The sequence below is a fragment of the Botryllus schlosseri genome, chromosome 4 (assembly GCF_051294905.1).
Source record: "Botryllus schlosseri isolate E-star chromosome 4, Bs_hap1, whole genome shotgun sequence".
Classification (NCBI taxonomy): Eukaryota; Metazoa; Chordata; class Ascidiacea; order Stolidobranchia; family Styelidae; genus Botryllus; species Botryllus schlosseri.
This window is the reverse complement of record NC_137239.1, coordinates 22,486,474-22,512,172: the sequence shown is the minus strand read 5'-3', so window position 1 is coordinate 22,512,172 and position 25,699 is coordinate 22,486,474. Positions and strand designations below refer to the sequence as shown.

Genomic DNA, 25,699 nt, shown 5'->3' with positions numbered 1-25,699 from the left:
TGTTATGGAGATTGGCATTGGGACGCAACAATGCTGTCTGGCTCTTTTGCTATTGAGCTACTCTCTCGTTTCGTCAGACAGCATTGTTGCGTCCCAATGCCAATCTCCATAACAATAAAAAATTCGACGCTGATTGTGGGAGTTCCAGGGCCACGAGCGGAATAAAATTTATATTTTCGTAATCAGTGCAGAGTCAGCTTTCGATTGATACCCGTTTTACCAAATTTAATGCTCGGCAAGCCGGTCAAAAATGACCGTCAAATTGCCTGTAGCCAAATGGAAATTGTGACGTGATACAATTTCACTGAGCCGTCAGATTTGCCTGTGTCGACACCATATAGGACACTATGGTGGGACTGAACTTGCGCGCCTCTAGTGGTTTGACCATGAACTGGTAGATTATTCGGGGGAATACCCGTAGTTGGTAGGAGAGTTTCATCTGATGAGGAAGTCGTAAGTCACGTATCCTTGTCGCCGGTCCGGTCAATTCAATTTATTGTTGAGAATTTCGTCATTTCAATGCACCACAAGACTGCCATACAATGGAAGATAGGAAGGTGTCGAAACGACTAGGAATAGTGTTCGAAATCAGACACCCGCCTGGCCTAGGCGATGTAAAATGAAGGCATGCTTCCGCATGCACGATGAATGAAAAGTAAAAGAAGATGATATAAAGGACAGGCGACAAAAAGAGGTGGCATGTGTCGGAAGGCGAGATCGATATGTCAGGTCGTGGTCGGGTAACTAGAGGGCTAACTAGTATTGACTCAGTAGAAATTGTTTTAAACATAATCAAACCAAACCTTGTATAGGTGACCTCCGCTCTTGCCTTGTTGTCGATCAAAATTGATATTGTAAGAGAGAGAGAGAGAGAGAGAGAGTCTTTATTTTCATCCAACCAAAATACATGAAAAAACAGACGGCAATGATGGCGGTACAGAAAATATGCATGCGCAGTATTCTGTATTAGATAGGATAGGAATGACTGATACGACCGTGAAGGTCAACTAGTCTGATCACACCCTCGTCAAACAGGTACACTTGACTCTATATACAGTCTTTACAGGCTGTAAAAATGTTAGTTATAAAAGGAAAATAAAATGGAAAAAGTAAATGATGGTAGCAAATTATTGATCAATGAAGCAATGTCTTGGCAAGGTAGTACAACAGTGTTAAGATAACGACAAGAGGCGATTAAGTAGGTCTTGTTTGAATCTAAGGCAGTTCACGGGTATGTTGTGTTAATGCATTCCGGATGTTATAGGTCGTGAGTAGTCGATAGATCCCTTAGTTAGGTTGCTATATGGCGGGGGCAAGTATATATTTCCATTTGACGAGGATCTCGTGTAATGGGAGTGGACATTTTTAGCAGGTATGAAAAAGTCATCAAGCGATTACCAGTGAACCCGTCCCTCGGTGAACCCGTCCCGTGAACCCGTCCCTCGGTGAACCCGTCCCTCGGTGAACCCGGCCCTCGATTAACCCTAATATCCCCCCCTCCCCCAACCCTAATATCCCACCTCCGGCAACCCTAATATCCTTACCCTAACCCTAATATCCTACCCCAACCTTAATATCCCTCCTCCCCGAACCCTAATATCCCCCTCCCCCAACTCTAATATACCACCTCCGGCAAGCCTAATATCCTAACCCTAATATCCCACCTCCGGCAACCCTAATATCCTGACCCTAACCCTAATATCCTACCCCAACCTTAATATCCCTCCTCCCCCAACCCTAATATCCCCCCTCCCCAATCCTAATATTCCACCTCCGGCAACCCTAATATCATACCCCAACCCTAATATCCCCCCTCCCCCAACCCTAATATCCCACCTCCGGCAACCCTAATATCCCACCTCCACAAACCCTAATATCCCCCCTCCGCCAACCCTAGTATCCTACCCGAACCCAATGTCCCACTCCTCGAACCCTAATGTCCCCCCTACCCTACCCAACCCCAACACCCCACCTAAACCTACAGTTGCAATAACGAGCAGACCACGCGTGGTTGATATGTGAGCAATAACAATCGTTGGGATATATTTTTCATCTGAACAAGTCACACACAATATACAATGCGATAAGACCGAATGCGATGTCATGAACAGATACGAGGATGTCGAACGTCGCACGTCCGCCCCTCGCCAAGTCAATTCAACAATGAGCCGACCACGCAATCGTGATCACGTGATCTGATCACTCCGTGACTGCGTGATCCACGCATGCCCTGACCTCCTTACAAGATCGACAAATCAGTTGATAATAACATTATTAGTTTAATAATTCATATTAATACTTGTTAATACACTTAATTTCAAAATTTCCCGAGGGAGAAATTCACCGAGGGCCGAGTTCATCGATGGCCGGGTTCACCGAGGGCCGGGTTCACCGAGAGACGGGTTCACGGGACGGGTTCACCGAGGGACGGGTTCACTGGCAACCCATCAAGCACATGAGGCAAACTATTAGAAAAATAGGCACTTCTTCGTTATTCCCCACACATCGAAAAAATGATCACAATGACACCAATAAATGTTTCCCCATGAACATGTGAAAATTTATAAACGTCAAAATATTTTTATTTTGCGTTGGGGTGGGGTAGACGGATATTAGGGATGGGCAGGGAAATATTGGGGTGGATTAGGATATCCTAAGATTAGGGTTGGGATATATTAGGGGGGTTAGGGTTAGGTTAGGATATCCTAAGATTAGGTTGGGTTAGGGTCAAGGTTGGGGTTAGGATATCCTAAGATTAGGGTTGGGGGATATTAGGGTGGTTTAGGGGCAAGGTTGGGGTCAGGATATCCTAAGATTAGGGTTGGGAGATATTAGGATGGGTTAGGGTATCCTCAGATTAGGTTGGGTTAGGGTCAAGGATGGGGTCAGGATATCCTACGATTATGGATGGGGGTGAGGAATACAATACTCCCAACCCTAATCTTAGGATATCCTAACCCACCCTAACAACCCCTTCCTCAACCCTAATATCTCCCGAGTGTAATATCCCCAACCCTAATCTTAGGATATCCTAACCCTAACACACCCTAATATCTCCCGGGCGTAATATCCCCAACCCTAATCTTAGGATATCCTAACCCCAATCTTGACCCTAACCCATCCTAATACCCCCTTCTCCAGCCCTAATATCTCCCACCCGACCCTAATATTCCCTCAGCCCCAATCCCAACGCGAAAAACAATTCATTTTGACGTTTATAAATTTTCACATGTTCATGGGAAACATGTATTGTTTTCATGGTGATCACTTCTGGATGTGTGGGGAATAACGAAGAAGTGCCGAAAAATATTGGTGTATAAGTATAACTTTTGATACTTCGATCTTCGAAGCGATATTTGCATCTTCATTTATCAACCTTCTTTTTTGATCTCGTATAGCTCATATCTACTTATTAATATTTGGTAGAAGTACCCCATGAGATCAGCAATTCACATTTGATGCTGATGCTAAGAAAATGGCACTTTCTGGTAGCTCCAAAAAACCTGCTGATTTGATACCAGCTGCGAGAGATGGTGACTGCCGTTCGATAGAAGAAATTCTCAAGAAATATAAATCTCACGTGAGCACTGAGCATTTATTTTTCTTGTTCCATTTTAGGATCAGAGTACGTGTTCAGAACAATGTTCTATGATACATACAAACATGAGCTAACATCAGTATGTATAGCAGTGGTCGGGAACCTTTTTTGTCCGAAGAGCCATATTGGCCCTTTTTTTCCCATCTCAACTCCCAAAGAGCCATACATGCCAATCAACTGTTACGTCACAATTGAAAATTCGTGAAGTCCTGGAATTCAATTGTGACGTCATGGTAGCACAAATTCGAACTCAATACATGGGCTTCCTCGTGTGCGCCGTATTTTTTCTGTAAATACTGATATTTATCGTTCGAAAATAAAGCTCGAAACGAGAGGTAAGGCACAGACGGACCAAGCCTCACCATTGATAACGCAATTCATCGCAAGTTGCTTAGATATCCCTTGAATTTATTATAACTGATATTAATCGAATGTGACCGTCAGACTGATTCAGAAAATCTAAATACTTATCGACTTCTCAATTCTCAAAGCATTCGGCGGTAACTAACGTTGGGCTACACGCATACATTTTATCGCCGGTACATAGAACTATATTATAAACTTACCAATCAAGAACGTGGATAGCTAAGGCGTTGTTTGTAATTCGAGTTTGTAATTGTGAATGTCACATCCACAACAGTTCATTTCGCGCCGGAGCTCAGGACGACAATATGTATTTGAAAACTGCGTTTTTAAATGGGCGTCGCCATGTCTGCTATGCTCTTTGACTAATCAACGTATCGCACAAATCAAGATTTTGAGTCGGGTACATTAATTCGCGAGTGATATTGGCCGCCGGCGTGACAGTCACTTAAATTCGATGATTTTGAAAAGAGGGGGTCCGATCCCCTATACCTGAAGACCGCATTGTCTTTACCTGTAAAAGACACGTTTATACTGCCACGAGAATAATTATTCTGGCCGTGATGAAAATTTACCAACAAGTCGCTGCAATATTGATCAATTCAGCACAAAAATAAATATTTGGAAGAGAGCCATATCTTATACCCAAAAGAGCCATATATGGCTCGCGAGCCATAGGTTTCCGACCACTGATGTATAGAGATGCAGAGATCATGTAGCATGCAGGGATGTAGCTTGTTGACAATGTACTTGATTATTCATACAGGGTTGTAACCCAGGTAACAAGGTCCCGAGTCACAAGTCAATCTCACTTTTATAGTTTTGACTCGAGTCAAGTCGAGTCATTTTCAATTCATCACTGAGTTAAGTCCGAGTTCAAGTCAAGGAGTAGAGGGTCGAGTCCGACTCAAAGTTTTCACTATTCAATGTGAGTTCAATCCGACTCAACCCACCTTTTTCAACTCTGCACGAGTGATATAGTATGGCTCGCATTCATAATATCGTAATTTTCCTCAGTCCTAACAGCTTCTGGCTGGCCCTATTTTTCCAAGTATCAAAGACTGATGGACAAAATACCAATATTGTGGTAACTTTACTATTCTCCGAAGTTACAATGAAATGTCTTTCTTGGGCGTCCTAGTCTTGAGTCATACACAAATTGACTCGACTCGAGTACAAGTCGAGTCAATACACAAATTGACTCGGATTGAGTCATTTTATGCATTTGAAAAAATGACTTGAGTCAAGTCGAGCCACCAAAAAATCGTGACTCGAGTCATTACAACCCTGTATTCATGTCTATCACGACGTAGTGACATTTAAAAACAACTCTTGCCAGGGTTGTAACCAAGTCACAAGGTTACGATTCACAAGTCAATCACACTTTTATAGTTTTGACTCGAGTCAAGTCGAGTCATTTTCAACTCACCACCGAGTTTAAGTCCGAGTCCAAGTCATGGAGTAGAGTGTCGAGGCCGAGAGTATAGTGTTTTGACTCTAGTCCGAGTCCAAGTCATTGTGTTGACTGTTCATAGGGCTGTTCTAAAATAACCTTTTTTCCTGAATCTTGCGGGTTACTTGATTAAATCGTTAGGTTGCCTTAAAAAATTACGCACACCAAATTTGAATTCATTCCAACCAATATTCGCGGATTTCATAGAGTTTGAAAATTTTGAATTTGCCTAAAAATGCAAAAAAAAATTTTTTCAAATTTTTCTGCCAACCCCATGAAATTGTTGCGCTGTCTTCAAAAACGATGCAAAACAAATTTGACTCAATTCGAAGCCGTAGAAGTGGAGTTATTTCAGTTTTTCTTTGATAATTCTGGGATTATCCTTGATTGGTGGATCATCCCAGAATTATCATCAAAAAACTTGAATAACTCGGCTTCTGCAGCTTGGAATTGAGTCAAATTTGTTTTGCATCGTTTTTGAAGACAGTGCAACAATTTCATAAGGTTGGAAGGAAAATTGGAAAAAAAAATTTTTTTGCATTTTTAGGCAAATTGAAAATTTTCAAACTCTACGAAATCCGCGAATATTGGTTGGAATGAATTCAAATTTGGTGTGCGTCATTTTTTAAGGCAACCTAACGATTTAATCGAGTAACCCGCAAGATTAAGGAAAAAAGGTTATTTTTGAACAGCCCTAGTGTTCAGTTCCCTGTTAATGTCATGTGACACCCACTTTTTATAACTAAAGGGTGATGGACACTAGTTTACATTGAAGGCGAAGGCTCTGTTTGTTTATTATAATTTGGAGCGCCTCATTACGCCTCAATACGCTTCATTACGCTTCGCCTCACTGCGCCCGAAAATCGATCTCCGAGCGTTTTTTCGTGGCGTAGGGAAGCGCACAGCGGCGGCAACTCGGACTCGCGGTCGTAGTCGAATCAGTAATCAGTATATCGCGATGCCGGTATTGATGAGTAGAGACCGAAAGAAAAAGCGGCTCCTTTTGGCGCTGACTTTGCTACTTTTGACTGAAACTAAAGAAAAGAAAAGATTGTGGGTTCACCCAATATTGAAGAAAAGAGAAACTTTGGGTAAGTAGACCTCGTAGTGAAATGATCAGATCTGTGCACTGTTGACGCATACCTGTTTTCACCTGAAATTTGACAATGCTTTGTTGAATTCTTGACAAAATTGTTAAATCCCAATATTCTGTAGTAAACTAGGCCGTCACCCCATCAGCCTGCGTTGCTTGGGTGCTAGAGTGGACTACATTACGGGTCGGACAGGTTAACCGATTACAATATGTTACCTCATCCCGCTGAATACTTTCTTATTGAGCATATATACACAATAGGTACATTTTATCTCGTGTAATAGGGTTTTAATTCTAGAATTTCCTTTTTTCATGAATAATGCAATTGACAGGATGCCATGATTGACCGGTTGACTACACAGTTATGAGCAATGTTCCCTCTAAGCTGCGCACGTGCGCAAATGCGCAGTGCTGAACCGGTCTCTGCGCACAGAAAATCTTAGCTGCGCACAAAAAATCCGTAGGGATGACTTTTTTTCTTTTTTCAATTGTTGTTCTCCAAGGAACTGCGTGAGCGATACTGATATCATTTCAGTAGCACAATCTTTTCGGGGAATGGCGAAATAACATGGTTTACCTAAATAACAATGGGCTAGCGCGAAGTTAATCTGCGAGAAACTAACGAATAGTCTTCTCCGTGTGGCATGAACATTGCGTAAGATTTACTGTACAGTTACATGCCGTGAATTTTCGAAGTCGTCACTTTCATCAGGCAAATCTGATCACGTATGGTGAGCTAGGATAATATGCAGAATATGCAAGTACAACCACCAAGATTGTTGAAAAATCCATCTCCTTGCAAACGTTGATCGGGAAACGCTGCAACTATGCACTGTAGGGCGTTGAATTACATCAGCTTCTCAGCAGCAAAAATTTTGATATTATTCAATTCGTTTGAACAGGAGTTTTCTGTCGATAAGGTAATACCTAGGATTACCACATTTTGGAAATCTGAAAAGAGGACACTTTTGCAATACCGGAGGAAAATACTGAAAAATGGTGAATTGTTCCCACTTCGTAGTCGCAGGGCTTTAACTGCCGCACCCCAAACCCCCCCAATTGGGGGGGGGCGAGCTCGAAGGGGGCCTAAAATTATTTCGTGAATTAGCATAAATTGCAGGCTATGTTTCAAAAATTCATGCAACTTTTTCAAAAATTTTTCGCACTGCGCGCGATTTCAAGTCGCCAAATATCTTGACTATTGGGTACTCTTCCCCCAATAAAAAATACGCTAGATTTATAGAAATGGGCATATCGGCGTTGGCCATTACCGTGCCTCGACGCATTAAGACATATAAAGTTTTTTGTCATGTAGCCTGAGTTCGGCTTATCACCATATGAGGGGCCTGGTTGCGCACTGTTGTCCAAGGGCCTGCGCAGTGAGTTGGCATGTTTGCGCAGACTCGCGAAAAATTAGAGGTGACATTGGTTATGAGCCGCTAAAATAGTGGCACTAACAACGGGGATATAAGTTGCCATTTTCTATATGCTCTAGTTTTAGTCGTAATCCGGCATCGGCCACGCGCATGCGCTGTGAGGACGACAAGAAATTTAACTGGAAGCCGAGAGTAAGAAATTCTACAGCATTGGGACCACAGATATCTGAATTATGTTTTATGTAACTAATATATTCTCCATGTAACCTGCATATTACAGTTCTGTGAATAACTTTTTTTCGTTTTTTTTGGCATAAAACTCTGAGAACCGAGTGTGCACTTTTTGTTTTCTCGAAATTATGTGTCAATTTCATTGATATGTTCCTAATTTTAACTAGAGTGAAACCACAACGCCGCAATCGTATAGTTATAATGTTGCCTATGAACATGCTTGACATTTTCTTTCTTGGAAGTATTTCCAGTACCTATTTTAACCTACTCAGAATTGCTTCGTGTGCCGGAAGAAATTGTCTGACGGGCCAGATGCGACCCGCGGGCCGTATGTTGACGCCCCTGCTCTAGAACCATACGTGCAAAAAACGATTTCATTTTAGGCTGATTTCAATTTTTGAAGTGTCACCAGCCCGCCAAATACCTTACAAAATTTCATCAGCCCACGAGGTGATAAAATTTAGAACCACTGCTCTAGTATCAACACTTATGTGAAGTACCAGAAATGCTTTTTTCCACTCATAAATACTATACCAATTCTCAATTATCTCACTATCCTTTCAACTTGGCTATTTCAATAAAGTGGACCGATTTCCAGCTAATCCGTGCCGTATCGTTTTTTTTATTGGCGATGTCTCCATCCAAACACCACCATAGGCCCTTGTCAAGATCAAAACGAATAGAAAAGACATCCCTACCTCTACCGGCATACCTGGAAATCCAATGTTGCCTCTCAGCTGCGCACGTGCGCAAATGCGCAGTGCTGACATGGTCTCTGCGCACAGAAAATCTAAGTTGCGCACGAAAAATCCGAAGTGATGACCTTTTTTTAGTCGTTACGCACTGTCGTCCAAGTGTCTGCGCAGTAAGTTGGTGAGTGTGCGCAGACTCGTAAAAAAATATAGGTAACATTGCCTGGAACATGATTTTTAGTCATGACCGTATGATGAGATTGGTCACCGTAAATACTATTATTTCTAAAATGAACGAAATTCCTATTTGACTGACCTCGGGTTCTACAGGTTGGAATTAAGTCAAATTTGGTAATGTGACGTGACGATTTGACAACTAAGCCGATGAAATTAGAAAAATATTTTGTACACGCCTATTGCTTACATTGAAAAACAGTTCATTCATTAGAAACCATTTGATGTATTATTTTATTTTTAGGCGAATATCATCGACTTGTTCAAGAGCTCCGGCACAATCATCCTGACCGATTCAAAACGTACTTTCATATGACACCTGAAACCTTCGAAAAATTATTATCACTTCTTCGACCAAAAATCACCAAAATCACAACAAATCTGCGAAAACCCATTGGTGCAGCTGAAAGACTTTGCGTGACGTTAAGGTGAGACCAGTATCCTCTTCTCTCTGGCATCCCTCATTTCAATATTATATTTCATTTACAGATATTTAGTGACTGGGGATTCCTATCAGACCATTGGCTTTTCATACCGAATCAGCAAATCTGCTGTTTCAAAAATTGTTCCAGAGGTTTGTTCGGCCATTTGGGATGTTTTACAACCTTTGGTCATGTCACCTCCATCGCAAGTTGAATGGGAAAAGATCGCTGAAGAATTTAACAGAATATGGCATTTTCCAAATTGCCTCGGATCAGTAGACGGGAAGCATGTCATGTTGCAAGCACCAGCCAACTCTGGCTCATTATTCTTCAACTATAAGAAATATTTTAGTATTGTGCTACTAGCAGTTGCTGATGCTTCATACAAGTTCAGAGTGGTTGACATTGGTGCGTATGGTGCTCAATGCGACAGCCAGATATTTGCTAATTCGGCTTTTGGCAAACATGTTTTGGGAAAGACATTGAGTGTACCCCCAGATAAACCGCTTCATGGGGAAGTTGCTCCTCTTCCTCATGTTTTCATTGCGGATGAAGCGTTCCCTCTGAAAACCAATTTGCTAAGACCTTTTCCTGGTTGTGATCTAGACGACTCAAAAAGAGTATACAATTATCGATTGTCCCGTGCCAGAAGAGTTGTTGAAAACGCATTTGGAATTCTAACTACTCGATTTCGCGTCTTTCGACGGCCGATAGCTGTTCGTTCACCCAGAGAAAGTGGACCTTATCATTAAAGCATGCACTGTGTTGCATAATTTTTTGCGAGATGAATCTTCTTCATATGTGCAAGACACTGAGATCGATCCACTGCCCGAGGATGCTGCTCTTGAGGCAATTGATAGATTTGGTAGACAAAGTAGCCAAAATGCACAAAGTGTATGTGAATCATTTGTACAGTACTTCAACAGTGCTCATGGGTCAGTACCATGGCAGCATGCCAGAGTTAATAGGGTAATGTGATTACCTAAACATTATAAGTCCACTTTCACAAGTATGTTCATAATCGGACTTGGACAACTAGATAATTCTAGTTGTCTAATTTGACTGAATTAGAATGAAATGCTGGTAATCTAATTCGTAGAAGCTGAAAATTTTCCAATTGTCTTAAGTATGTTCATAATGAAAGTACATTGAAACTGGTTGCCACTTAGTAAGTTTTTGTGCATCTTGCTGTCAAATACTGTTGTATGCTCCTGTGTAATATCAACTTGCTATTGGTAATTGTATCTACTGTCTCTCACATTACTGTTCGACAGTGGTATCAAAATGACTTGGCTCAATTTAACACATTTTGAGAAAATTGACTTGAAGTAAAGTTTTCATCTTCTTGCAGACATATATTGACCCTAATCAACATACCCATGGTTAAGATATTGCCGAAAATTATTGAAAATTTTCAAAAACTGTATTTTTTCAAGTTAAAAAAAAAGATACTTTGATTCCACTGCTACGTTATACGAAATTGTTGCTGTATGTATGGCATTTAGAGAGTTGCCTAGATTCCTGCAACTCTAGTAGAAGGCATGCTGGTCTCCATTTTCATGTTGTATTTCCTATTAAGTAGGCTACTGCACGACCGTACTAATTAGTTTTATCTGATTGTTATACTGTGAGCTGAACAAAAACTTTCCATGTTGTAGAATAAATGTCTCCCTATCAACTTTTGTCGGGTGATGGACCCTGGTTTACACTGAAGCTATTTTCATATTTTACAAAACTTTCGCCGGACACCAATACTTGATCAGTTGAAAGGGCCTTTTTTGCACAGTAGTTATCGAAAGACCTTGCAAGTTGACACAAAATAACAACAGGTTCGAAACGGTTCGTGTTATTTACAGGATATGTGCGCATCACAGTAAAACCATGGAAATTGAAGAAAGAAGGTTACTGCATGCTAATATACATAAAGTATATGGGCACATCACAATTGAAACATAAGTAAACAGACAAAGAAGCGAACTGCATGTTATTTACAGACATTATATGTGTGTATATATATGTATCACAGTAAAACCATGAAAACTGGCAAGGGATGAGGCTACTACATATTCCATGTCTCCAACTAATCTTCACTTCTATTTTCTGCAACTACTTTCATAATTTCAATTTCCACTTTCAGCCTTTTCTCTGGATTGATACTTCTCAAGAGCGGTGCAAGCATGCGTGCGAATAAGTCAACTTCGTCTTCTTTCTCATCTACAAAAATTAAACTAGATGCAATCAGGATATTTTTTCATAAATAAGATTGTAATAATTACCTGCAGTAAGGCGTTCAATCGCAGAAAGAATGGTTCGCTCACGATCTGATGACTGTGAGTCACGTTTGTTTTGCTTTCCTGGAACCAGTTTGCTTAATGGCGTGCTGCAATCACTTGGCAACGATGGCGCTGGATCTCCAGAATGCAATGGTCCTGTAGAGTGATAGGCACATAATATACATCTATTCTATACACATAACGAAATATAATTTGACAGGGTATTCACAAATAATATTTGTAACTGAACTGAGCTGCTGGTAACTAAAGTCTTGTCCAATGTTCCCCCTAAGCTGCGCAAATGCGCATCGCTGATACAGTTTCTGCGCACAGAAAATCAAAGTTGCGCCAAAAAATCCAAAGTGATGACCTTTTTTTGGTATTTACGTACTGTTGTCCAAGGGTATGCGCAGTGAGTTGGTGAGTGTGTGCAGACTCGTCAAAAATTAGAGGGAACATTGGTCTTGACAGACGTCTTTTATGTTATATGAAGCTTAAATGTTGTACTAACCTTGATTCTGCAAACCGCCATTCGGAACTTCAGTCAGGTTCAAAGTAACTAGTGGGTCATGTGTATCCAGAGGATCTTGTGTATCCATGGGGTCATGTGTATCGACGGCATTATGTGTATCCTCCAGGGAATCCTGTTCTTCACTACAATTATTGTCGACGTTTGAATATGTGCTGGAATAAGCATATGAATTTATTTCATGATAGGAAATCAATCAGTACCGTAACTAATAGTCATTTACCTTCGGATTTCAACAACTGCATCCAGAAAATCAAACATTGGCATCAGCTGCCACGGCCTGTAGTTTGACTTTCCCGAACCAGATCTGGTTTGTTCTTGCATATTATTTTTCTCCCGTCGTAATTTATCACGGAGATATTTCCATTTTTTTAACATTCATCAACTATGAGAAAAAATAAGCAAAGCAATTGGTGAGTAGTTCGAAGTACTGTACTCGTTTTTTTATAATTACCTGGAAATTGTAGGTCCCGGCTCACGCGTTCCCAGCAGTTTTGCTTAGCCACTTTGTCGCTATACGATTTGTGTGACTTTAAATACAGCGCTGGGAATTGCCTTACCGATTCTATCAGTACCTCCGGATCCATTGTTGCAGATTGCAAAATCACAGCCGTAATAGACATCGTGCCGCGAATGTTTGTTGTTAGGCGCGAACAATCAGCTGATCTCAGTGACGCCTGACTGAGTACAATTTACGCTGGCAGTGTGAACCTCAGCTTCGCCTCACTTAGTTTAGCTTAGTTTAGCTTAGCTTAGCTTATTCTCAGTGTACACTACCCTTAACTCCGCTTGGTGATATCGAACAATTCACATTCATAATATGTTAATTTTCCTCACTTTTAACAGTTTCTGGTAGCATTTTCAAGTATCTGTACTGATAGACGAAATAATAATAGTGTGATAACCTTACTATTCGAAATTGCAATGTCTGTCTTGGTAGACGCAGTCTCGAGTCATGCGCAATGACTCGAGTACATGTCGATTCAATACATAAATTAACTCGAGTCGAGTCATTTTTAAGAAAATGATTCAAGTCGAGTCACCAAAAAATCGCGACTCGAGTCATTACAACACAATCCTCAGTCCTGCTGCTGTAAAATATCTGATTTTAACCCAGTTCTCGATGTCAGTAACTATATCCACGTTGGGCCTGTAAAAATGGACCTGAGAAGAATTTCTAAATTTCGTACCGGTAATGCATTTATCAAATTCCCTCTAATGGAGGGTAACCAACCTTTTTGAAACTAAGAGCTACTTCTTGGGTACCGTACTAGTTAATGCGACGGGCTACCATTTACTCTAGCCGTTTGTCCGAATGTCCGTGCAGAGTTGGATTTCTTCACTTAGACATTCAGAACACTGGGATGGGTTTCCAGTTATTTCTCGACCGTGAACTGGTGTCTATATATCATGTTCTGTGTGATAAATCCATGTCGAAGTGTAGCACAGTCTTGATACAGTAAATTTACCCGTTGTGCCTCCAGGATTGATTGAAATTAAAACAATCTTTTTTTGCAGGTTGATTACAAGTCTGGGGGTTGTACTGCCTTGCAACAAGCTAGCAAGTTTGGACATATCGAAGTGATGAAGTTATTGATTCGCAATGGTGCCGACACAGATTCTTATGATGAAGACTATTCCACCCCATTGCATTATGCTGTTGATGGGTAATGTTCACTTTATCAACTTCTTTTCACTCTTATTTTTTTCTGAAATGTTTTCAACATCCGACCAATTCGATCTTGTAACACAGATTGAATTCCAACATAACTGAACTATTTATAAAGCAAATTTCTACAAAAGTAAGGTCTTGTTTTCTTACTTGGTCGCGTCTATGTAAAATTATATTCTCATACCTCAGAGCGACTATGAAATGTTATGGCCGATGCAGGTATTTCTTTTCCAAGCAACTCCCATTCCTGGAACAATCGTTGGATTGCGTGTGATAGAAGGTTTATTGCATTGTATTGCCTTCAAAGTATTTCAATTTACTTTGTGCAGTAAGAATCGTTGATGCAAAAGTACTTTTACTTCCCATCGAGTGTGCATGCCTCCTTTTTACATCGCCTAGGCCCAGGTGGGTGTCTCGTTTCAACGAACTCTTAGTTCTCTTTCTTTCTTTTCATAGCATCACAGTCTGGTGGTGTTTTGGAAATGATCAAATTGAATCGTGTAGTAATATATTAGTTTTTATGACGCCATGTTAAGATACTGCTATCAGATGTAAAAAAGTTACCAAGCCTGGCTAGCTTGACTCCGCCTCCGCCAGGCTCCATGGCACGGTGACTACAGGAATAGCGAAGCGTGCAGTCTATATTTTGAGAGCTAGCGTCAAATTTTATGCCGTTTGTTTTAAAATTGCTTTGAAGTAACATTTGAAACTAACTGTGAACTGCTCCTTCTCCCAAGGAATCAACCAGAGTCAGTCAAACTCCTTCTACAAAGTGGAGCGAATTACCGTGAAAAGAATCTAATTGGATTGACACCGCCTCAGCTTGCATTCTCAAAGAAATTAAAAGACTGCAATCTAGTTTTCCTGGAATTCGTTCCAAAAGACGCGTTTAAGGTACTGGAGTGTGATGCATATCATATGCCACAAGTATTATTTTGTTGTATTAGTGATATGGACATTCTACATTTTGCTCAAGTATGGGTCCATCTGCTAATAAATAATAAATGGGTCTGCCGGCTTACCCGGATAAGCGAAAGATGCCCTGGCTCCCTGGAGAATATTGAGAGTAGAAGAAATTAAATATCTGGAAGTAGCTAAATTCATGTATCGATTTCACAATAAACAGCTTGCCTTTAGTTTGGAGGATCAATTACAAATATCAACATCCACCCGTAGTCACAATACCAGATTTTCAGCCGCACTAAATTACCGCCACAATTTAGTAAGGAAGGAATTCTGCAAACGATCTCTTTTGATAGCCGGTCCTAACATCTGGAATAGCATACCCATTACTATTCATGAACGAAGCTTCAACGGTTTTAAAAAATCACTGATAGACTATCTGCTGGACCCTTCTAATCAACCTATTGGTCTGTGATAGATGCACTGTTGTTTTTGCTGTTCAGCATGGCTTTCTTATGTGTATGTTGTTCGTTTATACTGATCTCTTTCATTTTTGTGTTTTTTAAATTTATTATTGTGCTTATCTGTCTCGTGAGTTATAATTTGTATGCTTTCTAGGGAAGGGATTGACTAGATGACCACTCGGTCGTATCGCCCCTTCCCTGTCCATATCAATTATTTGAATGTTTCAAATTTTCCTGGTGAGACGAATTTAATAAATGATCTATCCCTCCAAATTGATGACTTGTTGAGCGTGAGTCGTTACGTCGCCGTAATCAATGCATCACAATGGGTCGGGGACGTCACGGCTTTGGTAATAAAATTTGGTCCCCCCTAAATTTCCATACAAGTTACACTTAGAAAGAGTTCTTTCGAAAGTGCACTAGGCTATGGAATTGTGCTTTATTACAAGTCCAACCGGTGTTATGGAAAGTTAATGCTGTTGATGATGTGCGAAATTTATGAACTTGTGCACTGTGCAGGGCTTCCCTATTGGCAAAGCATGCAATACCAACTTCATTGCTGCCGACAACAACAACCTAATTCTTGGTACACGCAAAAATAGCAGTAATATTACCAGCGATATAATCCCAGAATCGTTTTGAAAATGATGTGTGGGCACTCTGGGCAGTGTGGCTCATTTCCTGAACTTCTGCTAGGGATATGTGGGAGTCATCTAGTCTTCTTGACGCAATAAGAAGAATAATACCATTTAATAAACTCGTGAATGGCTTGTGATGTATGTTCACCTGGATTTTTCTTTTGTGTGGCCGTCCGGCTGCTTTATGACAAAATATGTGCCCGTTTCTGTCAACCGTGGGCTTTCATACTCCTTCCAGGAGTGCTAAGGGCCATGGTATGCGGTTGACAAATAAATAATGTCTTGAACAGAAGTCACGATCAAATTATTTTGTAAAGTTGAAAGTACTTTTGGGATATGTTCGTATCTATTTTTTACAAATCAAATTGTCATATAAATTGAATATATTTTGGAAAAATGCAGATCTTTGCATACCGGTATTGATTTGTCATTTCGCGCTACCCGCGAAGCACACGCTCCATTCCTGAAAATAACCCTTCTCCGATGAACTGCTAAAATATGTGACCCCTTGACCAAATTTGGTTTTGAAAACTACCTAATTGTGTACTTTTCAGATTTTTCACTTTCTACTTCCACTCAAAATAGTTTTAACATGTTTTAAAAATTAGCTATTGCACTTGTAACTGAGTATAAATTTATGGCGTTACTTCTACTTCTTCGTACATCCCAACGCCGATCACTTAACCCAACTCTGATTGCAAGTCTTTTGGTATCTTGAATTGATGAAAGTGGAAATGCAGTGATATAATAGCAATACATATTTTCTAGTCCGGATTACATTTAAGTATGAAACAAACCAAACTTTTCAAGACAATGGCTATAGGGCGATGTCATTTATTGCAATGTTATCTTACAGCCAGACATTGTCATCTCTGACACCACGTCAGAAGTGTCTGAAGACTTTGAAAACCTGACAATTGTTGAAGAAACAATAGAAAAACCGGCCAAGGTATGGCTATCTACGATAATCTTATGAGTGTAACGAAATAATAGAGTATCTCTACTTGAACGTAGTACTCTCATGCTTTGGGTGTCTTGTGATCAGGGCTGGAGTCGGTAAATTATTCCACCTACTCTAACTCCGACTCTGACTCCAGAGATTTTAAACAGACCGATTCCGGCTCCGACTTATTTCCTCACAGAACCCCGACTCCTACTCCAACAGTAGGCTACTACAAATTTACTCCGAAAATGATATGCCACAGTGACGGATGAATGACTTTCATTTTACCATTAAACATATGCAAACATATTGCTCACGATGGCATGCAAAACTGTCTCATTGTGGCACAAATTCAACGTGCAATTATCATGGAAGTATTCATTTCAAATATTTTTCCTTATAGTTTTTATGACGCAGACAAGCCACGGATACTGTATAAATCATTCAAACATGGTATATATTCCTAATAAATCCCACGCAATACACAGTATGAGTGTGATTACAGTTTTATTGTATGCTAATAGGCAATAACCCCAATCACACTATGATCTAAAAAGATTAAGAAATACAAGCAAACAACGTTAGCTCCCGCACGCAGCGGGCAGCCAGGCGAGTACGTGCGAAGCGTGATGTCTGTCACGGTCGATTAGTGTCCAATTGCAATGAGCCATAATTGAGAAACTAAACAATCACCAAATAACGAAATTGAGATACATCAATTCCATCCTGTAAAATTAAAATGTGGATAAAACAATAGAAGTGTATGCCTACCTCTAGTCAGTACTGAAACAGCACTTCGCCAGCCCCCCCCCCAAATGTTGTTCTTAGGCTCCCATACGGTGATTAATCATACTTATTGGGCTTCACCCCCTCCCCGATCCGCCATCTGGCTATACTTTTTCCCACTACTTATCACCGAGATTTGTACTGTTCAGTGATCCAGCTTCCATCGTCTAACCACGCGGAGCGTGAAAAAATTGTATCATTCATGTTTGAATGATTGAATCGGTCAATTTTATCGGGAATTGCATATAGATCGATATCAATTTTGTATCCTCTCTCTTCTCACGTAATCAGATTTACCAGTAGACCTGAGTGTGGTGTCTTGGAAAATGTAGGGCCCGTAAATAATAATTAAACATATTCGGGCGGACCTGTTGGTATAATGACTTTGTTACATGATGTTATTTCGTGACCTCCTGTCTGCTATGTCAAAAAATATTGAAATCGCCCAAACGTTATAAACTACAAGACGCACACGATTTCAAATTGGTATTTTGGTATTGGTATTGGTATAACTCAATGATTATTTGTTCACTGGAAAATAATTATTCTGAGCGGATGGCATTTGTCATGTGGGGTTCAGATTGCCAGGACAGGAACATTCCGCACCAGCCGTTTAGGCGTGTATGGACATTAGGGTTGACTATTGACATTAGGAAGATGACCAAAATTGCTCATAAAAGTGTTTTATATACTAAATCATCATTTGGATCACAAGCATCGAAGTTTCCTGACAATTTTTCAAATCTTAACATCCCTAATGGACATTAGACAATTAAAGATATACGGCAGTGGTTCTTAACCTTTTTTCCTCCAGCGCCCCCTTTCAAAAATTGCCTAGGTCTGGCGCCCCCCTATATTTTATCGAGTGTAGAAAAAAATGGGTAAGTGGTCGAAGTCCGGTAGGTCTTTTCGGGTTGGGACTTTACTATTGGAAATATTTAGCGCTTGAATCGCGCCTGAGGATCACTCGAGTAATTAACGATATAATACTTGTATATGTGCTATATTCGGGATCAAATCAAGGTTGTTATTTATAACGACCATGGGGTAGGCCTACCGGCTCATACCATACCCGATCTACACATCCAGATTTCACCAACGCGATTGGCAATACGGGTAAGTTAATTGTATTGGTCTTTGTTTTATTGCTTTGGGTTACTAGTAAATGAACTGAAAATGTGACAGAGATCTATTCTCACATTGAATTTAGTACTGCACCCAGCTCTTGACTTTAAGATGAATGTATTCCAAACAAAGTAAACCATATTATATCACGTTCATGTGCGTTGTGGCCGTGGGTCACAAAACTAAACAGTAGGCCTATCATCCTTTTTGATACGATGAAGAAATATTATGACAAATTAATTTTGTAGCTCACAAATACAATTATATTTTGTTAATCATTTTGGCCGGAAAGCTTCAAAGCATCTTTAATGTACAAAGGGCATCACTCTTAAAAGTGGTACCGCAATACCTCTTCGATTTCAACACGATGGGAGCTGCAATACGTATAGTTTGAAACATTTTGTGGAAAATAAGCCAAGCTAGCGTGGCGGGAGTGTTTTAACGGGGAATTGGTGATCCAAAAGTATGCTCAATTCATTTTACACCAATTATAATAAACCACTGCATCCATTGATACAGCGCATGCGTCAATTTCGCGCGGAGCGCGACGAAAAATTTTGAGATTCGACAGATTTTGTCGAATGTTAATTTGTAATGAGAACTCAGGGATATATAGAACTATTCTACTATATAATAATATGCCCCTACTATACCATCTACTGCGATGCCATTTTTCTTCAGCGCCCCCCTGAGCCCAGCGCCCCCCATATTGACCCCTGGGCGGTTCCGCCCCCTTTAAAATCCAAATCGCCCCTTGGGGGGCGCTGGAGACAAGGTTAAGAACCACTGATATACGGTATCTATATATATCGAAGTTTACGGTCAGCATAAGGGCAGTCCTTTTCGGCCAAGGTTTTCTCGCTGCCGCTCGTTCTGGCACACTTCTCGAATTCGCATCTTACATGGCTTAACTAAAACTTCATTTGTCCTGGTCCATCGTGGCGCGGTAATAGCCTACGCCGAAATGCCTATTTCTGTACATCATGCGTATTATTTCTTGGGGGAAGAATACCCAATAATCAAGATCACGCGCAACGCGAGAAAATTTTGAAAAAGTTGCATAAATTTAAAAAGAAACACTCTATAATTTATGTTGATTCAAGAAATAATTTTGGGCCCCTTTGTGCTCGCCCCCCCCTCCCCCCCGGGTGCCGCCGTTACGGTCCTGTACAGAGATGTACAATTCTCTCACTACACATTATACTGATGACAAGCACACGCTCTCACTACAAACAAACGGTGATCAGAAAGCAAATTTATAGGGAGTAGTCAAATAGTGTGTAGCATACTTGCCCTCTTTTTTAAACATTTGTTCAACCCAAGCGGCTGAGCTACTTATTAGAAATATTTTTGACGTAGAAAGCAAGTAGTGGGGAATCCCGGCAGACTGGGGCCGCGGGCTGCATTATCATGTAAGAAGGGAAACTGTCCGCGGGCTGGACAAAATCCCGTCGCGGGCTGTATGTTGCCCGCCCCTGATGTAGACTGTAGCCTATATATCGTATAATTTCATTTTGTCTGACACAAATCAAATTGGGTGTTCGAAGAGGCGAAAGTAGAGCAGCTCAAGATATTTTCAGCGGCCTAGAAAGCCGATTAGAGGAATATGATGCATAGGAAAATTTGAAAATGTCACATCATATGTGACACAGCGTCTGTTGATACTGGACGGTGGAATTCTGTTGTTGTGAAACTGCCGAATGGAATGATGAGCAAGGGTTTTCATAAACCACAACATATAATTGTTGCCAACGTCATATTATCGATTCTTAAAGCATATATCTGAGTTCTCCAATCCAACGTCTTCAACAAATCCAACTCTCAGCTACAAATTTGGAGATGATGTGGTAAAACACAATAAAAACTTAGTACGGAGTCCACCAAGCCAGAATTCCAGGTGAAAATATTAGAAAACCGAGGATGGAGGGATGATTTAAAGTTTGTCTATGAGCTTTGCAGAGCATGCCGCTCTTTCAAAGAAAATAGTAGATTGCCTCTAATCAAACGGCATAAACTTCCATCTCTACACAATTCGAGATGGAGCTCAAGGGTCAGGATTGCGTACTTCCAAATCCCCAAATGGAGAGTAACTCTGGAGATATCATGGTTATTCATCGCAAATGCATGTCAGGAAACCTTATATTCTAACCAGATGTCTAAAGGTGCAATATACTAGAGCCCAACCAATTATCGACGAGCCGATAATATCGAGAGGATATCACACTTTTAAAGAATTATCGGTATCGGCCATTGGAGTTGAAAAATTATCGGCAATTTTCGTGACGTCACAACATGGCGGTAGGAAGTCAGAAAACTATAATCTGTGACCACTAGACTGAGAATATTGATATATTTCATATAGCTTACACTTTACAAGTGTCCAGATGCAGCCGTTCTAGTTTATTTCATGTTCAAGTATAATGACGGCTGTAAAGATGTTCAATTAAATGCTCTGAAGCTTTGAAAGTGTGCTTATCTATATCCAACTTCTTTTGAATATCGGCTGAATGTATTGGGGTTATCGGTCAAGGTGTGAGATATCGGTTCTATCGGTATCGACCCAAAAATCCAATATCGGTCGTGCTCTAGAATGTACCAAAGACTATTTGCTGCTATCTTTGTGCTCGAATGTCCTGCAGCGACAAACTGCCTTAAAACCCCATTGGAAGTCGGATATGTCTGTTGTAGTTGTCCCTGGCACTAACATAATAACAGAAAGGGAAGTCAAATTGATGGATGAACTTCACCAGAAGTGCAAAAGGACATATATTTGAAGATTAAATTTGTAGCAAAGAATACCATTGAATTGTATTTTTTTTCTATATTTGGACCAATGTCGAAAATTGAAGTTGGTTTGTGCGGGACATTTTTCCGATTTGAACAAAATGAATATAATTTTCTTAATTTATACCAAAATGTTCATTAATTCCTACTACAGGCAAATTTTATTCAAGTCATAACCCTAGTGTGCCTGTCCATTTTTCTGCAAAACACGATACTTCGTATACTTGATGAAAGCTGAGGTACGGTATCACAGTGTGACAATGTGAAGCGTATTCTTTCTTTAAATGCCGAATTGTTTTTTCCAATAACGACTGATATTATTGACGATTTGAATTTAGATTGAACCGATCGAAAATGAAAACAGGTGTCGCTATTGCTTGAAGAATACTGCGATGGTCACTTTCAAGCCTTGCGAGCATACGTATGCGTGTGTTGGTAATGGTCTTTTGATACTATTTTCTGCTTGAAGAATACTGCGATGGTCACTTTCAAGCCTTGCGAGCATACGTATGCGTGTGTTGGTAATGGTCTTTTGATACTATTTTCGTGTATGATTCGCAGAGAATTTCGGTAGTCAAGATGCTGACTTTTATGACACTAAATTAGTTCTGTTTTCACTATTACTATCTCGACAGATCTTCAAGTTAATGAATCATTTTCTTCACTTTTGTTGTCACTGTTGTTGAGTGGAATCCTTCCAACTTACGAGTGACTTTGTTTCTGTCTCATTGTCATGGAAAATACTACATTTCTCGGTATTCAGTATCTGTGTTCATAATTAGAGTTGAATTCTACTGTATTTCCGTACTACCACAATTATCCCTTTGTCATGGAAATCATTCTATACTTCTTCATAAGTCTTTGACGGTGCCAATTCTACTCATACGCTACTGCCTATAGGCAGGATTTTTCCATACTGCTACAACAGCACTTCATTAATGATTGGTCAAGCAGTGTGCACAGGAACCAAATTTTGAATCTGCTAATCTAGAGTTTTCTTAATGCTTTTTTCTTCTGGTGCCATTTTCTGGGTTGCAACCTGTCACAGTCCATAGACCAGAACATGTCAAGGAGTGATGTCCCTCAGTCTGCAATATGGTACATTTTTAGTTGCGAATAAAACCAGGCTCACGCTTTGGGATGGGTAGGGATTTGAATACTCCCTTGTCGGTTTAGAGTGTGCCACAGAGGCAGTTTGCCAATGCGGTGAACCAGTTGATTCTCAAGCTCTAGTGGATGATCAAGCGAGGCGTGATTACATAAAGACCCTTCAGCAAGCAAAATGGCGCAACGAGGAGGAGCTATCAAAGTTGAGCTCAGAGGTGGGAGTATTTTTGGACATGTGCAGATTCTACCACACCGAAACTTGGATTTTTTACATTCCGAAGCTGTACTTGGGCACTTGTCTAAAGTAGAAGTAATTCGTTTGGGACCAGTTACTACCTGTGTTAGTAACTACTAGTTACACATGGTTATGCGCCCAACGTCCGCTGGCCACTTATGTTGCATCCTTGACCTCACAATGTGTAATATCGTATTATTATTAGAGAATACTCTACATCGTCATAAGAATTTTCTTCATATCATTTTGTTCTCAGCTGGAAAACCGTTCTTCCCAACTGGAAAAGGCCAGGAACGCCGTCATTTGTACAATTTGCCTCACAAATCCTGTGGATTGCGTGCTAAAAAATTGTGGACACTTGTTTTGTGTGCCTTGCGTCCGGAATTTCAGAAGTGATACGGCCCCTTTAAAGCCCCCGTTCAGATGTCCGAATAGGTGCCCGAAAAGCTCTAGATATATTCGTATTTACCCAGAATGGAAACGTTAACCCTGACCCAATGATTGACAATCGCAGTGTTGCCACACAGGGTCCTCTGATTCCAATTGATAGTTATCGGACCTCCTCGGGGCCCGTTCTTAATTAGGGATGAGGTATATTGGTAGAGAGGTTATTGTTGATAAATACCGTTTTGCATATAGCAGAGCCGATTTCGACTCTACGGCTTTGAAAATGCCAGTATAAACTAGGCCAGTACGAGGAGCATGGAACCTTGAGCCCATCACCCGTTCGTGTTGAGTAAGTGGGGCTACTATAGCAGATGTGGCAATGTCGAAGTGCTTCTACTTGGTTTTGCCTACATTGTACCTTGGTACTAGTATATGACCGAAGTCACGCTATATATTTGTGATTGAAGTGGTATGCAATTGCGAAGTAATAACACTGTTTCTGTAGGATAGTAATTTCGTTATTTTCATCACTAGTGAGAAAATTATTGTATGCGCGGCCTGTCGCGTCTTGTTACATTTGTAATCTGAATGCACTTGTCTCTTCATTAAATTTCATACCGAACCTGTTGCCTTTCGATTCAGTTCGATAAAACAAATAATAATGACCTGAAATACTATGGCTGATCCAACTCTTCGTCCGAGCAGCGTTGTCTCGATTCGCGTAATTGCTTCCTATTAAGCCAACCTTTCTGGTCAACTTCGCACGACACGCAATCCCGAGAAGAAATGAAGAGGGTTTGTTTTTTTATTTCAGATACAACAGTGGTGCTTATCGCCTATTAAGGTCATGTGCATCACGACAATGATTTTGTAATGTTCAGGATCTTTGTGCCTTCGTGATATTTCCGGACGACTTCAACACTCGGTCGCTCCCAACATCAGTCTCTCTGTCTCTTTCATGCACCCGGACTTTTTCTTTGCTGCCATCTTCTTACTGGCTCGGCTCACCATCATTCTGTTTTTTTTTAAGACACTGCTGTGGAAGTGAGGTTAGCGATGGGGACCCCAGATAAACCTCCGACGCATAGAAGTTGGGTCCGAACCGGGATTTGAACCACTGCCAATGGGTTCGTGACGCTAGCGCTTATCCAACTGCGCCACTCGCTCCCCCCTCCCCCGAAAAACGAAAAAGGTGTAGTACAGGGGTGGGCAAACTTTATAGCTCCCGGGCCGCATTCAACATTTTAATCCATTTGCGGGCCGTACTATCGCTATACTAAGCCAAAATTCAATATTGTTATTTGACTATATAATGACCGACAACATGGAAATAATAGTCTATGTATATGTATTTGTATATTTAAAAAAAAACACAATTGTTTGATGATAACGTACACGCGTCAGAAACTGACGAGAATTTATAAGCGGGTCGTGCTCAAAATTAGGGATGAAAGTCGGATGTCCTGATTCTTAGAACTGGATATAAATTTGAGTCTGTGAGCAGCGATCTGTTTGCTGATCGTATATACTTTGGATTCACTCCAGGACACACAATGCTGACAGCATCATCATAACCATGTTACATTCAAATACGCTTCTACAATATATAAATATTATAAATATAAATACTTCATGCTCATACAAGGAACGAATCGATCTAACGCACTAGCGATTTTTGTTTTGGGTAGAGCGCTAAAAGTAGTAAATTGCTCCTATTGCCAATTCAAAAGCATACTCTATGTCCGAATTTCAAGTCATTACGTTTTACTTTCTGTAATGTTTACCAGTTGAAACCAATAGTTCAGTGGTTCTCAACCTTTTTGTCTTCGCGGACCCCTTTCGGACCGCCGCGGACCCCCACGAAGTTTTAGTTGAAATTTAGCTCAATTATCGTGCAATCGTCATCTGTCGTGTGCAAATGATAACTCATAGCCTTAGTGATAAACATCAACAAAAAGTCTTTTCTTTAAAATAAGATCATACTATTCATGTAGAAATTGGGATGACTTTTTTTTTTATTTCAAAGCGAATCCTGCAACTGTATTTCTTGAAATAAGTGTTCGTGTCTTGAAAATCCATGCCTTCGATTTGACATGAACGAGTGCCGAAAATCCATTTCCTCAAATATAGATGGTGGCGAATGTAATATTAACATGGAACACATCCGTCGACACATTTGGGTATGATCGCAACAAATATGGCACCAAAATGGACAAACAATTTTTTTTTATCTAGCAACTTGTGAAAAATCGTTATCCATCACAGTGTTGGAGCTTTACCTAGGCTCCTCCTCAACCCCCAATCCGCGTAAGCTAGGGGTTCTCAACCTGGGGGGCGCGAGAAATTGACAAAGTCGGTATAAATTGTACGTGTCTGAACATGTGTTTCACA

The 25,699-nt window shown here is 40.5% G+C and overlaps 2 protein-coding genes across 3 annotated transcripts; one reads left to right on the top strand and one right to left on the bottom strand.

Annotated features, from left to right (window-relative positions):
- The first annotated feature begins 1,280 nt into the window (after positions 1-1,280).
- Positions 1,281-23,980, top strand: LOC145437461 (uncharacterized). 2 transcript variants are annotated; one of them, XM_080314722.1, is made up of 7 exons: positions 1,281-1,372; positions 13,783-13,931; positions 14,674-14,830; positions 16,798-16,890; positions 21,918-22,014; positions 22,756-22,901; positions 23,178-23,980. In XM_080314722.1, the coding sequence occupies exons 2-7, from the start codon at positions 13,849-13,851 to the stop codon at positions 23,406-23,408; spliced, it is 807 nt and encodes a 268-aa protein (XP_080170848.1). In that variant the 5' UTR covers positions 1,281-1,372; positions 13,783-13,848; the 3' UTR covers positions 23,409-23,980. The 2 variants fall into 2 exon arrangements, with proteins under 2 accessions (XP_080170848.1, XP_080170847.1); XM_080314721.1 differs by lacking the exon at positions 1,281-1,372 and adding an exon at positions 3,422-3,580.
- LOC145437460 (uncharacterized) lies at positions 11,293-13,045 on the bottom strand. Its single transcript, XM_080314720.1, has 5 exons — positions 12,719-13,045; positions 12,488-12,649; positions 12,247-12,419; positions 11,739-11,891; positions 11,293-11,676 (listed from the first exon to the last, which is right to left on the bottom strand). The coding sequence occupies exons 2-5, from the start codon at positions 12,640-12,642 to the stop codon at positions 11,543-11,545; spliced, it is 615 nt and encodes a 204-aa protein (XP_080170846.1). The 5' UTR covers positions 12,643-12,649; positions 12,719-13,045; the 3' UTR covers positions 11,293-11,542.
- Positions 23,981-25,699: the final 1,719 nt, after the last annotated feature.

What these genes read in the sequence shown, in the direction of transcription:
- LOC145437460 (XM_080314720.1), bottom strand. Translation starts at nt 12,642, where the DNA reads ATGTTAAAAAAATGGAAATATCTCCGTGATAAATTACGACGGGAGAAA. An exon ending in TGGCGGTTTGCAGAATCAAG is followed by an intron (nt 11,892 to 12,246) that starts GTTAGTACAACA and finishes ATCACTCTACAG; the next exon opens with GACCATTGCATTCTGGAGAT. An exon ending in GATTGAACGCCTTACTGCAG is followed by an intron (nt 11,677 to 11,738) that starts GTAATTATTACA and finishes TAATTTTTGTAG; the next exon opens with ATGAGAAAGAAGACGAAGTT.
- LOC145437461 (XM_080314721.1), top strand. Translation starts at nt 3,476, where the DNA reads ATGGCACTTTCTGGTAGCTCCAAAAAACCTGCTGATTTGATACCAGCT. An exon ending in TCAAGAAATATAAATCTCAC is followed by an intron (nt 3,581 to 13,782) that starts GTGAGCACTGAG and finishes CTTTTTTTGCAG; the next exon opens with GTTGATTACAAGTCTGGGGG. An exon ending in TTGCATTATGCTGTTGATGG is followed by an intron (nt 13,932 to 14,673) that starts GTAATGTTCACT and finishes CCTTCTCCCAAG; the next exon opens with GAATCAACCAGAGTCAGTCA.